This window comes from Mangifera indica, chromosome 11 (assembly GCF_011075055.1).
Source record: "Mangifera indica cultivar Alphonso chromosome 11, CATAS_Mindica_2.1, whole genome shotgun sequence".
NCBI lineage: Eukaryota > Viridiplantae > Streptophyta > Magnoliopsida > Sapindales > Anacardiaceae > Mangifera > Mangifera indica.
In genome coordinates, this window is record NC_058147.1 from 2,821,316 (window position 1) to 2,836,776 (window position 15,461).

Sequence of the window (15,461 nt, forward strand, 5' to 3'; positions counted from 1 at the left end):
TCAGTCTTCCTGTATAATGCATCCATGATTGAGATGTTGACCTTAACTAAACCAACAAAAGTCTCTCTATATGACTCAATACAATACAATACATTAACATGGACCACTTTGTGAATATCGTTTTTTCTTCTTTTTTAAGAAATAAAACTATGTGTATTTATTTTGAATCCATTATTATGTATATATTTATGTGTGTTATCATATGATTAGGTAATTTTGAATTAAGAATAAAATAACACTAAATCATATGATGATATATATAAGTGTGTATATAATTGTGTATTTAAAGTAGGTATACATAGTATTACTCCTTTTCTTGGTTACCTCCTCCACATTTTCTTTGAGCTTAAACTGCAAGTCCCAGTTCAAGGCATTCTCATCAAACATTAACAAACTAAGAATTGACTCTAAAAGAATCAAACATGTAAAGAAAACTACACATAGTATAAGTTGCAGTCAAAGAAATGCTGAAGATTTTGGCTGTATTTTGCCTTTCCCTAAAGGTTTGAACAAGCAGACATTCAAAGAAAGGCTTCGAATTTTAGGCATGAGAGGTGAACATGGGCACATCTTTCTGTGTGTAGATGAACATAACTTCTCTTCTTTCTCTTGGCCTATTTGCAAAAACAACTCACATTGATAACAAGACACATACCAAAAGTAAAGGTCCCTTTTCCATCCAGCCACCATTTTCTGGGCGAACTTGGATCTTAGTGATCTCATTTCCCTGATCACCACTTTAATAGCTGTTGCATTTGACAAGGACCCACTTGTCTTTTAACACATACTGCTAAATATATCATCTCATCTCATAGTGCCATGGCCACCACAACCTTTCTCTATATCAAGAATAATGCAGATACGTATGTTCCATCTTTCTAATAAAGACATATTAAGCCCAACTGCTGAGTGACAAGAAACTCTGTTTCTTTCTTTTTCCCCTCTTTCTCCATTGCTTCCTAATCTTATCCCCCTCTCTCCATAAGCCAAAGCCAAGTCATAGAGAGACGTCTAGATACTGAATCAGATCTTATTAGCTAGTCTTTCTTTCCTTTCTTTTCCTTTCTGCATAATCTTTTCAACTATGGACACCAATCAGCATCAAACCACCAAAGGGAAAGCTTTTGACAGCAAACAAGAAGATCTGTTAACAAAACCATCTCCAACTTCAGCTTCTTCATCTCCTTCTCATGAATTCTCCTTCACTATCTCTCTCCACTCTTCTTCAGCACCAATACTTGATAAAACCAAACCCCCACCTTCAATTGCAATCGATTTGTCGCCTGCTGATGACATTTTCTTTCATGGACATTTACTTCCTCTTCATCTCCTCTCTCACCTTCCAGTGTCTCCTCGCTCTTCTAGCAATTCATTGGACAGCTTTACCCTCCCCACCAGAGATTTAATAGACGATCAAAAGAGTGATAAAAGTTTCAGCAACAGCATTAGCAACAGAAACAGCAACAACATCTCCAACAACGGAAACTGCAATCATGAAGCCGATGACAATGAGAGCAAAGGAAGAACCAAGTCCAATAAGTCATTCGCATTATTCGGTTTCCCAAGATGGCGAAAGGGTAGTTATCAGGTTACAGAAGGAGAAGATAAGGAGAAGCAGAAGAAGAAGATGAGATTTGACGTAAGTAATGTGATAAAGAGGTATGCAAGAATGGTTAGGCCGCTGTTATTTTTCAAAGGAAGGAGAGAGAATCTCCATTTCCATAGTCAGCCTTGTTCATTTTCTGCCAGTTTTAGAAACAAACAAGAGTTGAGAGGAAGAAGAGGATTATTTTCAGCACCTGCATCAATCAGAACATCTCCTAAAAACAGTGGCCTGCTTGTTGCAACTACAACTCTAACTTCTTCTACAAGTGACAGCACCATGGAAGAGTTGCAGGCTGCAATTCAAGCTGCAATTGCTCATTGCAAGAATTCCATAGCTGAGGAAGACAAACTCCATTGCTAAGTTTGGATTTTCCAGTTTTCATATTATACTTTATATTATTCATCATTTACATGCTGGTTTTCCTGTGTATAACATGGTGTATATGAAAAAGTACGAAAATTATTTATTTTTCTATGAACATCAATCATTCAGGAGTGTGCAGGCGATAATGATGGGCTTGGTGCATGCTCAATCAAAGCTTGGAATTTTAAATTACTAAAAATTCAAATTCTGTACAAAGTTTGACAAAATCCTTTATATTCCCCATAAAACAATTGCCTGTGCTTTAGAGCAAATCCACATTTGTTTTTGGTGAACCCCATGTAATCTTAGTAGTTTGAATGAGTCAATCTGTTGCCTTTCACATCGATCCAAACAGGGCTATCAGAAGATTCCCATCAAATGGTTCATGTAAATTTATGCTGTTATGAATTATGATGTCCCCCTAATCATTCTAACTCAGAAAGGCATGCAGAATAGGCAAGCACAGCTAGCCTATACATATATAACTAGAGATTAACGGATATCTCCATGTAAACCATCTATGATTAGACCAATTATAGAGAGCGTTGCTAGAAGGAGCAAGTACAACAATTTACAATACCCAGAAGAAGAAGACGAAGAAAAGATGACTCTTTATGATTGTATATAAAGATGGGTGAAGCTGTAAAAAAGAATTGTGGGTCTGAGCACGCTTGGCAGCCTTAAGATTTATAAAGGTATCAACGTACAACAATTATAGGTCGATGATAACAATAATGGGAAAGGCTACACTGTTCTATTTCATATGTTTCAGTTGAAATTGGGAAAAATGATGAGGATCATGACGATGAACTGTAATGATTTGGGCAATAGACTGAACAACCTTTTGCGCTTTTCAATGACATCTTTATGATAATTATATTTACCATCCTATATTAGAACCCCACCCACATGAACCACCACACAAAAGCTATAAAGGCGAAAAAGGGCACCATGACTAAAGCTCTCCAATGAGAATAAGACCAAAAGGATGTCATTTTGTGCCAATAAATGCATCTCAGAATTAATTATAATTTAAGCGATGGACATTTATAGAATTGCAATTGAAATTCATGAGCAGAATCGGGACTGCCCACTAATCCAGAGTAAGAGGTTTCCTTTTCCATCAAGCTATGAAATGAAGCCCCACAAAAAGGAAGATGGCTGTTGGGCTCAAGGAAGAACTCTCATGATTAATTGAAACTTGAAAGTGTAGACAATTAGTGGTGCTCCCGCATTAAATTATAAGTCTTCTGCTCCCTAAAAATATGGTACCTGCTTTTCTGTTGATTAGAGAAGTTAATTAGAAAAAAAAAAAAAAAGCAGTAGCATGAACAGAAAAGAATAGACTTTATGTCTAAAACATGGAGATTTTTTATTTGCAGAGTGCACAAAAGAATTGAAGCCGTCTGCAATTTTTCATACCTGGGCGAGCTAGCTCTTCATCATAAGTTCAAAAGCCTCACCAAGTACCAAGCAAGGTACATACATACATTTTAGCAACCAGACAAACGTAATAAGCATTATATAATGGTGTCATTAAACTGTAGAAATTAAAGGTAATCAACATCACAGTTGCTCAGGGAAGAAAAACTAAAGGTAATTAAACAATATAAATGTTATTTTTGGACTAGGTGTGCCTTGTCATAACCAGGCAACCAGCCATGGGGCTTCATCAAGACCGTTGTGATTTGTGGAAGGGAAACTCTCTTTGTGGTTACAAAGAATCACTACAACGGTTGTTCCCTGCATTGGCCAAAGTTCAATTTCCTACACTTACATGTTATTTGGGCCTGGTGAAGTTCTACAAACCCAATACGACTAGTTGACCATAGTGGGGCTGGACTGGTTTTTTGGCCCAAAAATATAAAACGTGAAATTTTTTACCAATCAAGTCACAAATGGAAAGAACCATTTCCAATTTTGATGAAACGGCGATTCCCACCTTTTGAGTTTCAAAATTGTATTTTTTTTCATCCATCAATGAAAGTGAGATGTTAGTTTTAAATATGATATACACAATGGATATGAGTGTAAGTATTCAACTTTAAAAACAATATATATATATATATAGTAATAAGATAGGAAACACGGTACGAGTTTAACATATTACGACAAGGATCAATAACTAAATATGATATGCATAATGAATATGATTGTAAGTATTCAACTTTAAAAATAAAAAAATATATATATATATATATATATATATATATATATATATATATATATATATATATATATATAATAATAATAAGATAGAAACACGATACAATGAGATCAAACAAACCAAAATTAACATAATCGTTAAAATTTGATTAAATCTTAACCATACCTTCTATGAAGAGTTGAGATCATGTAATTGAATAATATTAAATTATAGTACAAGAGAATTATTGTAAATTCTCACCGTTATAAATCAAAATTTCATAAATATAATAAAGATTCGAACTCAAATTTTCTTTTTTGAAGGTTCAATACTCAAAACACTTTTACTAACCTCTCAATCAAATGCCTTTTTATGATATTTTACAGATAATTTAAAATATCTAAAAAGAATAACGAAAGTCCGCAAGCCTCTGTTAGACCTACCAACCAACAACTAGTAGTCAGCTACAGGGTCCTGGACCGGTAGAAATATGTGGTCACTTTTAGTTAAAAAGCCCTTTCTCACGTTAGCATCACAGGCGGTACATGATATGAGAGAGTGAGAATCAGACATACTGAATAAAATATTCGCTCACAAAGGTACTGAAATATTTAGAGGTCTAAGTGGGTCGTCTACTGTTTAAAGATATAGACGACACGTCATCTCCTTCTATTACAACCATTGACAAAGCCCGTGTAGTTATCTTCGCAGAAGCTATTTAACAAACCTTCCATACATATACTGTATCTCCTAAAAGTCTCCAGCTTTTGTAGGGCCTGGGCTGGAGAACCAGAAATGAAGCCTGCTGCTGGCTGCAGTTTAACAGTGAATTAAATAGAGTTTTCGAACTTTGGTCACAACTCCCAACACAAACACCAACGTTACTAAGTTAATGTTCGTATCCGAAACCAAACACAGGGCTTCAGACCCGGCATTAACCTAGGCTAGGACATTGCTCTGGCCCCACCCCGATGACGTGTCAATATCTTCAACATCATATTCATTTCGAAGAAGCCGCCAAATGTATCTCTGTCGAGATTCCCAAACTGTTGTCACCATTGCTTCCATCTCCACTTCAGCTTATTTCTTCCAATTTAACACTTAGCTTTTTAAAGTAAATTAATTTTGAATGATACAGTGGTTTTTGTTGTTTTATGTTGTAATATTATAATAAAAGTCAAAATAAATAAAAATTTGTCATCTTTAATTTGCCTGGAATTTAATGATCGCTTTTTTGGCACGTTGGTAGAATTAAACTCGAATATGCTTTCATTATACCAACTGCTCTTCCTCTAGGCGGTTGGTTTTTAATTGAGTTTGTTTTTCATAAGTTTCCGAATTTGGGTTGTCCTTGAGAGGTAAAAGTGTTTGTTTTGAACTGGGTTATTATTTTTTTTTGTATTTCAACTGCTTGTGAATTTCGAGAAGGTTTGTTAATTTTTGTCCTCACTATGGCATAATTTTTGTCTCCATATTCTTTTGAGCTGTGATCAACTGGATTCGCTGATTAAGCCCTGATTTTGAGGTTTTCGTTGATCTGGGTGATATACGAATTGAAGTTAGTGGGAAATTATAAAGCGTCGTCACTCAGGTTGTTCAATTTAAATTGTATTTGAGTAATTAATTATTGAGATTGTTTTAGAAGGCGTAGTTGGGAGGATGTATACGGTGGGAAGAATTGGGAGCTATATCTCGAGGGGCGTGTACACGGTGTCTGGGCCTTTTCATCCATTTGGTGGAGCTGTGGATATAATAGTGGTGGAACAACCAGATGGGAGCTTCAAATCATCGCCTTGGTATGTCAAGTTCGGAAAATTTCAGGGGGTTTTGAAGACAAAAGAGAAGGTGGTTAGTATTAGTGTTAATGAAGTTGAGGCTGATTTCCACATGTATCTTGATCATAAGGGGGAAGCTTACTTTCTCAAGGAGGTAGATTTTGAAGAAGGTGAATCCGTACTATATCCTTCGTCTTCAAGTGATGAGATGGATGGGCAATCTAATAGTAAAAGGAGGTCTATGAAGTCCAAAAGTTGTAATTATGATGCTGATAAGCTTAATTTAGCTGGCCAGATTGATGCTAGTAATAAGAATGCTGTGGCTAGGTCTGGTTCTGGCCGGGCAAGGTGGTTTGTTTTTGGACGGAGGCCAATGAAGGATAATGATTTTAAGGAGGGAGAAGGTGATGCTAGCGTGTCAAGGATAAATTCATTGGAACGTGCTGAGATTGCAGCTGATCTATTGGAGGTGAAATGGTCTACCAATTTGGCCTCTGGTAAGTCCAGGCAAGATAATGCTTCCCGGTTTTCTGCTGCTGATGTTTTGGATGATAATGTGGTTGAACATATTGAGGTAAAAGCCAGTGAAATCCAGGTGGAATCATCTGTGGGTGATGATTGGAAGAATAGGACTGATGATTCTGTACCAGATAGGGATACTGTTTCCTTATTTGAGCAAATGGATGGCTGTCCTATCTCTAGCTCTGAGAACCTGGAGACTTCTACTGTAGAAGGTGGCATGGAAGTATCATCTATAGGCACCATGGAACCAGTTGCTGAAACTCCCTTATTGGGTGAAAGTTCTGTGGAAGCAAATTGTGTCATAGTAACTGAAATATCAAGAACAGCTGGCGATTTTGCTGTAGGTAATGCTGAGCAGGCTCACCCTGATTTACTAAGTGAATATGAGCTTGAAGAATGCCATTCAAAGCTGTCTGTTAAAGAACAGGCTTGTGATGAAGAGGATCCTATAAATCCAGGTTGCAGAGTTTCTGAGGAGAGTGGATCAGACCACGTTCAATCCTTTGTATACTGTGAAACATCACAGAGCTCAATAATTGGGTTGGAAAATTCAAATAATCAGGCTCAAGAAACATTGTGCCTTACCAGTGGGGGATGTGGGGAAGTCCATGTTCATGAAGAGACTGTACATGTGACAATTGAGCTACCATCAAAGGTAAATTTTCTACCATGATCTTTACTATCAGTTGCAGAACATTACAATATAATGTAGCTGAAAGTATAGTGATCGTTATACACATGCAACAACTCAATAATTCTTGAGATGATGCATATAATTGTAGGTGGGGGAAGGGGTGAAAAATGGGTAGTCCAATCCTTCTAGCCTTTTTTTTTTTTGTGTGACTGAGTTATTAGTAGCTCTTATCAGGATACTGCTGTCAATCTAGCAAAGCATATTGATCTGGAGAAAGAATTGGCACAGGTCTCTGATATGGACATTGGGAACCCAATAACATTGGCAGAATCTAATCCTGACATGGTTTGTCTTGACCCACCACTTTGTTCAACCATAGAAGTGGACTCGCAGAATATCTGCTTTGCTCTAAATGTCAGTTCTGAGGTCCAGGATGGGTTAAATATTACCGATGATGTCAAGCAGTCTTTCGGTATTGGTGATTCTGAGAGAAATTATGGTGACATTGTCATGGATAAATCAGGAAGTGATTCACTGGTGGAGAGTTCAGAGGAAGAACAATTTCCTTTCAGTGATCTTGATGAATTCAAATTCAACGAGGTTCACTACATTGATTCAAGTTCTTCAACTTGTTTGAGAAAGATAATCATCTAGCCTATTGTGGTGAAGGCATCAAAGCAGTCAATGGGTTAGTTGATGCAAATGATGAGTCTTGTTCTTCTTCAGATATGTTTGATCAATACAACCCATTGACTGATCTTGAAAACTCAATGGAGAAATCAAGAGTAATTTCAGGTCCAGTTAGTGTTCCTGGAAGTCATAAGGCTGTTGAAGAAGTTGGGCGACTGGCAGAATCATTGCCTAATATTTGGTCTCCTACTATTGCCGTAACTGCTGATGATTGTGATTTTCCAGTTAGCCATTCTTTAGACTCAAATTCCCGACCCTTGAACTGGACATTGCTCAAGGAAAATGATTCTAGCTGCATAAAGTCAGATGCTGACAAGGAACAACAAATGGCACAGGAACAGCCTAATATTGACAATAATCAAGAGCTCAAAAGTGCTCTTTCCAGCACTACAGTTGGTAAGAGAACTTCAAGATGCATAAATCTTATTTACATTTTAATATGGTAATTTTCTTTGCATTTGGACTGTGCCATGAAATGAAATTGTTCCATTTATTTTTAAAGTATAATTATAATATTCTAAAGATTATGGTTAGGTTCTTTTCGTTGTCTCCCTATGATAGTGACTCTTTACTGTAAGTTTGTAGACTTCCAATAGTTTCTCCTCAAAACAAATTGGAATAATTTCATTTGTTTCCGGTTTTCAAGTTCTTTGCTGGAAATATGTAGAAAGTCACATGCATTGTGCTTTATGCAGAGATATCTCTTTGCAAACATTTGTTATGGGAAGGAATGGGTGCTAATGCTGCTTCTCAGGCATTTGATGCTGAAAAACTGGATATAGAGAAATTTACATCTCTAGGTCCTGCTATTTTGAAGGATGATAGGCTTATTGTCAGAATTGGTGGCCATTACTTCCCATGGGATGTGGCTGCTCCCTTTGTCCTGGGGATGGTTGCATTTGGAATTAAAGAAATGTCTGAGCCAAAAGGCATGATACCAGTTGACCAAGTTGAGAAATTCCTTGTAGGGGATCCTTCAAAAACCATTGTTTCCCCTAGTGGAAGCTGGAGGATCTGGCCTTTTACTCTTGGAAGATCAAAATCCAGGAGGGCTACACGACCAGCTCAAAGTGATACTAAAAGTTCCGATGCTGAGGTCTCTTCAGTGAGCATTGATGGCATGAATGAAGCTAATAATGTTAGTAAACCCAAGATGGCAAAGAAGATGGTTAGGGCAATCACTCCTACTTCTGAGCAGCTGGCATCTCTGAATCTGAAGGAAGGGAGGAACTCTGTTACTTTTACATTCTCCACTGCAATGCTAGGGAAGCAACAGGTCCTTTTTATTATCTTCTTGTTTACTGGTGCATAACAATTTTGAGCTAAATTTTTCTTTACTTATTGTTTACTGTTTTTCATTCTTTCATTTGATACCAATCTTAAATTGCATTACTCTACAGGTTGATGCTAGAATTTATTTGTGGAAGTGGAACACTCGTATAGTAATCTCAGATGTGGATGGAACAATTACAAAGTAAGGGTTTCTATTTTTTTTTTTTTTCATAATGCAAGTAGTTTTATTTCTCAATAAATTGGACTACAACTTAGGTTCATATGTTACTTTATTTTGATATTATTTTAATCAATAAGAGAATTGCTTAGCAGTTCCTCTTTCAAAAATGAGCAACATGTTCACTTCATCTGAGAAAAGATTATATGGTGGGGTGGATAAAACACCCTTCAAGCCCCAGTGAGTCAGCAGGAGAGGAGAAAAAAAGAAGAAACTAATTTCTTGAAAATATGTATGCTACTGTAAAAGCAATGGATATTAAATATATCCTAAGGAAATCTGAATATGCCACTCAGCTTAAATTTTAATGTCTGATGGCTCTAGGCCAAATCTTGGTTTAAGACAGGCTTCCATGTTAGGGGAGTTGAAGAGGAGTGTTATTGGTCTAGGTTTGGCACTACTCTCTTAATAGGAAACATGGTAGATAAATTCAGTTTGCTGGGTGATATGAAATGGTGAATAATGGTGGAGTGTTTTGTTTGCATGTTATGGTGCTCTTATAACCAGACAAGTAGAACTCTTGACTGTTCTAAAACTTTAAGTAATTTCATATTCAAGAAAGAATAATCCTGAATTGCCAATGAGTTGGATGTTGATGTTGCTTAAAAGGTTCATATAAGTGATTTTTCTTCCCAGCTTCTTATCACTTTTTTGCTCATAGTGTACATGGCCTTAGTATTTTCTGGTTGATTTTGGGATCTAAATTGTAAACTTGTAGAACTTGCTGATGTCTTTTTCTTCTTTTGATTAATTCTTCTTGTCCATGGTTCTACTCTTGGTTCTATTGGTACTGGAGTCAGCTTGCATCACATAACTCCTTTTTGCTTCTAGCTATTGTTGCAACTGGTTTTCGTTGTGACCTATTCTTTTCTGGAAGACTTGCTTAAGGGTTATTCATTCTCTTGACTGATTCAGCTATCCTTTCATATTTTTATTTGCAGATCAGATGTTCTAGGTCAGTTCATGCCTATGGTTGGGATGGATTGGTCACAAACAGGTGTTGCACATTTATTTTCAGCTATTAAGGTTTGTTATATTTTCAGCTTCTCAATGATTGATAGCACTCTATAGTCAGTACCTCATAACTGCTCATAAAGAAAACTGGTGGGTGCAAACTACCAAATTAATGGGTGGCAACAACTCAAGCCTTAGGTTTATCCATTTGCACTCATTCAATGCATTTTATCAGCTAGGAAATGCCTTATTTCATTCTCTTGTTGGGAGTTTTAGAGCACCAAAAAGTTCCACATCCTTGCACAGTGACTCATGGCTAGGGACAACACCAGGGTATTTTAAATAGACTACATGTTTTGCAGGAAAATGGGTATCAACTGCTTTTTCTTAGTGCGCGTGCAATCTCCCAAGCTTATCATACTAGACGATTCTTATTCAATCTGAAGCAGGTGAAATATACACAATTGTTGCTTAGTTCTAATATTCATTTTTTTTTTAAGTAGTTGAGGTTTTTAGATTATTTTTATTTCTTTATTTTTTTAGTATCTAAATTTATGTTCTTATACATCCAGGATGGTAAGGCTTTACCTGATGGGCCTGTTGTTATTTCACCTGATGGAGTTTTTCCATCTCTCTATCGAGAAGGTGAGGGTGTTTTCTGTATGGTTTTGGTTACTTCTATTCTGGATTGTGCAAAACTTCCTTTATATTAGAATATTTTCTTTTTAATTTTCTTGTATCTCATTCATCCTTTTAGTTTATTTATTCACTCAAATATTTTAGTTCATTTGTTGTCGAATGAAGTGATGAAATTACTCTCACCTTAAAAAAAGCACTTTAAGATCCAATTCTTTTAACACATCTAGTTTTGTTTGGTGCATGATTTGGAATCTCTAGAATCATTTGATATTTAAGTTAATATAGAAGGATGGTTGGCTTCACTACACAGCATTTTATTGTTAAAATTCCTTGTTACATCATCACATGGGACTGAAGCATCCTATTAATTTTCAGTTATTAGACGAGCTCCTCACGAATTCAAGATTGCATGCTTAGAGGTTAGTTCCCTTGGTCTTACATCTGTTTGTTCATATTCAATGTGTAAGGAGTCTCCACTCTGATATCTGCTGTTTTGAGTGTTCATACATCTGAAATTTCTGCTTATGGTAGATTTCTTCTTGTTAATTACAAAACACAATTTAACTTACTGAATCGCTTGTATTTAGTAAGGTATGAAAAAAATTCACTCTGCTATGTTGGTTCCCTCTCACTTTACATGGTATACCCGGTCTATTGTTGATCATTACTGAATAAATTATAAATATCATAAAAATTTTCAAGTATTATTTTAAGTGATACTTATGCTAAATCTGATCTTGACATTGTCCGCTTTAAGTACCAAATATTTTGTAACCTGTTACCTAAATTTTGATTCAGATACATGTAGCAGAGAAATTAATTTCACTGTCAGTTGTCCTTCCCTGAGTCTTGGCAAGTTTAATCGACTGCTAACTAATGCAAACTTGTACATGATTGAGTAGTTTCTAAATGATATATCTTTCAATTTTTTTCTGTTACTTTCCAGGATATCAGGGCATTGTTTCCTTCTGATTGCAATCCATTCTATGCTGGTTTTGGAAACAGAGACACTGATGAAATCAGCTACCTCAAGGTTGGAATCCCTAAAGGAAAAATCTTTATTATTAACCCCAAGGTAATCTAAAGCTTCCATGCTTAAAAGACAACAAAGTATTAATAATTCCAAATTTTCTTTCTGATGGTTCACATTTTGCAGGGTGAGGTTGCTGTTAGCCGACGTGTTGACACAAAATCATATAGTTCGCTTCATGCTCTTGTTCATGGCATGTTTCCTTCTACAACCTCATCTGAGCAGGTTTGTTTCTGACTCTCAATTCTGAGCTTGTAATAGCTCAGGTGTCTGTAAAAAATTTAACAATATATACCCAAGTCAGAGATCTATTTTAGTTCAGTTGATACTGTTTTACTCTTACTTTCTGCTTCTAGAAATTCTTATTAGACAACCTAAACATCAGTAAACAAGGAAAACCTGAGCTGACTTTTCTATATATATGTATAGCGAGAAGGTTATCCACATTTTTTGGCCATACATCCTAGTTTCGTTATCTGATTTCAGCTGGAGCAACTTTACATGTCTCATTCTTGTACAAATTATCTGAATTCTGAATTTTCAGGTCTAGTTGATATTTGTGGAATGCTTAAATTTTGTGCTCTTCACTTCCTATTTTTATTGTTTGCAGGAGGATTTTAATTCATGGAATTTCTGGAGACTACCTCCTCCTGATATTGATGTTTGAATTTGTCACTAGTAAGATGTGGCTCAATTCCGGAAACCAAGATGTATGGTTGTTGCACATGCTGGTTCTGGAACTTTTCCGGTATCTTCTTTTAACTAAGCTTTTGTTTTTTAGTTTCATCCAAAACTCAAAGATTATGGCAGCCTTTTCCCAGAGAATGAAAGCTTGTAGTGTTTTTCCCCCTCTCTTTACAATGATGTTTCTTGGCAAATAACAGGGCTGATTGTCGCCAAGACGATGTCAAGAGTTCCACGGCATATGTCAGCCCTTGTGCACCAGTTGATTTTTCAGTAGGCCGAAGATGTTTAGTTAAAGTTATAGGAGAAAAGAGTTAGATCCATCACATGTATGTCCTTATTTCATTATCAATTAAATTTGCAAGGGGTATGATATGTTCATATTATCATCTCAGCCACAGCTTTGTTGTAAGAATCTCGGATTTCTCAAAGAGAAATATAGGAATGTTGGAAAAACATAAAAGTAGAGAGCAATGTTAGTGCTGAATCATTTCTTTTCAGACAAATGAAACTTTCTCACACCCTAGTGCTCCTTCACAACTCGCCTGATCTTCATCAGTTCATAAAAGAAAAAAATAAACAAAAGTTGAATTATTTATAAAACTTCCAGTGTAGTAATGCTGAATTTATTATGTAGAATTATACCTAGCAAAATGGGTGAGTGGGGCAAATATGGGCCAAGTTCAAACAGGCACATGTCTAAGAGGATCATTCTAAATGGATAATGATATATGGACCCATACCTGGTCCATGTCATGTTGGTATAGGTGGATCAGTGAGTGCTTATATATTTCGTTTTTCGTTTCTGGATTGGGGTTTAGGATTTTTTTTTTTTTTTTTGCTGTAATTGTTGTATTTTTTTTAGTTGAAATTGATTCATAGTTGACAAAAAAGTGTTATAGGGAAGTTTATGGTTTGTTTTTTGGCTTGAAATTGAAATTTGGTTGGAAAATACTTGATTTCTTGTAAATAAATGTATTGGGAAAATTACACGTACTATCGGTATTCATCCCAAGTAGACAAAATATAATTTTTAGGTAGACCTTTGAGGGTGTGAAATGATATTTTATTAGTTGGAACATGTAAATGGGGTACTAGAAATTTTATGGTAGATGTACGAGGGTTGTTTTGATAGTTTACTAGGCGTAACGACTAGTGAAAGTAATTGAAATGTGACAATAGAGGTTTTGGGGGCAAATAAAAATTTAGTAGGCCTAGTGGGGCTTATGTTATATTAGACAAGACAATAATGCCTAACTGGTAAATTAATATTTATCACTAAGGGGTCGATCGATATTCTATAATTTTAACAAAGTTAAATTTGTAATCACCAACAAAACTTAAAGGACTAGTCTAACTTAGATCAATTTTTATTTTTCGTTTTTTTGAAATTTTTTATGATCAAGAACAAATTATTATCTTTCTTTTCTCTTCTTTCGTGATTTTTTCTTTTTAGTTTAAAAATAGATTATGAGTAAGAATGAACAAAATTGGTTTATACTTTAAAATGTTAAGTCTCGTGTTTTCAATTTGATAATTTATTGATCGCAAAATGAATTACTATCCAACCCAATACCATTTTGATATATTTGGATCGATTCTCTTTTCCAACACAAGAATTAGTTCTATACTTAGAGAACCGGACGGTTGCACCGCTTTTCTACGTAAAGTCTATCCCTTCTTTTTTTAATTTTAAATTTCAAGTAAAAACCGAAATGACAGCCAAATATCCAACCATCAATATGATTATAACGAAGTTTTCTATTTATATATAATTCATGATTCAGGGAGCCATATAAATGTATAACATCAGTATGTATAGAAAATGAACAATCAACAATAACCATAAGGGTGCGTTTGGGTTGAGGGATTTTAAGATTACCTTGGTAATCTATCTTTTATTTCCTTGTTTGGTTTGTCAGTAATAAAAAATTACAATAATCTTCTATTACCAATGCTGATGTGACAGGTAATATAGGTGGTAATCTGATTACCACCTTTACCTTAAGTATTTAAATATTACTGGAGTAATCTTGAGTTTATTATAATTATATTATAATTTATTAATTTTTTGAGATAAAAATAAATTTATTTTTAATTAATATGACAAATAATATAAAAAATATTTAAAAATAATTATATTCAAGGGCATTTAAGTAAAATAATTTACTAGTAATCTTTTATTACCTTTAACCAAACACAATAATAATTTATATATATCAAATTTTATCAAATATAGTAATCATTTATACTCAGTAATCTTCTAAGTAATTTATCTTCAAGGTAATCTTTCTATTTTAGTAATCAAACATTACCCAAACCAAACACCCCCTAAAAATGATATCTGGAGGAAGCTGCCAAGAATAATAATAATATTAGATTGCAAGGGATCGTTTAATTTGGGTAATATTTTATCACAAAAATAGAGAGATTATCTTGAAGATAAATTACTTAGAAAATTACTTAGAAAATTATTTGATATAAATGATTACTATATTTGATAAAATTTGATAAGTATAAATAATTATTGTGTTTGGTTAAAGGTAATAAAAGAATACTGAAAAATTATTTTACTTAAATGCCCTTGAGTATAATTATTTTTAAATATTTTTATATTATTTGTTATATTAATTAAAAATAAATTTATTTTTGTCTTAAAAAATTAATAAATAATAATATAATTATAATAAAATCAAGATTACCTTAGTAATCTTTTAATACCTAAGATAAAGATGGTAATTAGATTACCACATATATTACATATCACGTCAACATTGGTAATAAAAGAGTACTGTAATATTTTATTATTAACAAACTAAAGAAAGTAATATAAGTAATAAAAGATAAATTATCAAGGTAATCTTTAAATTTCTAGAATCAAACGACCCCTAAGAGTTAATAAAACTGG

At 34.6% G+C, this 15,461-nt stretch overlaps 2 protein-coding genes across 2 annotated transcripts; both read left to right on the forward strand.

The window, feature by feature from the left end:
- Positions 1–382: 382 nt before the first annotated feature.
- On the forward strand, positions 383–2,084 carry LOC123229491 (BRI1 kinase inhibitor 1-like). Its single transcript, XM_044655338.1, has one exon. The coding sequence runs from the start codon at positions 1,085–1,087 to the stop codon at positions 1,964–1,966; it is 882 nt and encodes a 293-aa protein (XP_044511273.1). The 5' UTR covers positions 383–1,084; the 3' UTR covers positions 1,967–2,084.
- A 3,266-nt stretch (positions 2,085–5,350) lies between these two features.
- On the forward strand, positions 5,351–13,074 carry LOC123229622 (phosphatidate phosphatase PAH2). Its single transcript, XM_044655544.1, has 13 exons — positions 5,351–7,067; positions 7,281–7,617; positions 7,659–8,132; positions 8,432–9,012; positions 9,137–9,210; positions 10,188–10,272; positions 10,563–10,649; positions 10,773–10,845; positions 11,215–11,258; positions 11,786–11,914; positions 11,996–12,094; positions 12,480–12,617; positions 12,754–13,074. The coding sequence occupies exons 1-12, from the start codon at positions 5,775–5,777 to the stop codon at positions 12,534–12,536; spliced, it is 3,333 nt and encodes a 1,110-aa protein (XP_044511479.1). The 5' UTR covers positions 5,351–5,774; the 3' UTR covers positions 12,537–12,617; positions 12,754–13,074.
- The last annotated feature ends 2,387 nt before the right edge of the window (positions 13,075–15,461 follow it).

Excerpts from the sequence above, each read along its gene's own strand:
- LOC123229491 (XM_044655338.1), top strand. The coding sequence starts at position 1,085 with ATGGACACCAATCAGCATCAAACCACCAAAGGGAAAGCTTTTGACAGC.
- LOC123229622 (XM_044655544.1), top strand. The coding sequence starts at position 5,775 with ATGTATACGGTGGGAAGAATTGGGAGCTATATCTCGAGGGGCGTGTAC. Across the intron at positions 8,133-8,431 it reads TCTTTCCAGCACTACAGTTG|AGATATCTCTTTGCAAACAT; the intron begins GTAAGAGAACTT and ends TGCTTTATGCAG. Across the intron at positions 10,650-10,772 it reads TCTTATTCAATCTGAAGCAG|GATGGTAAGGCTTTACCTGA; the intron begins GTGAAATATACA and ends TTATACATCCAG.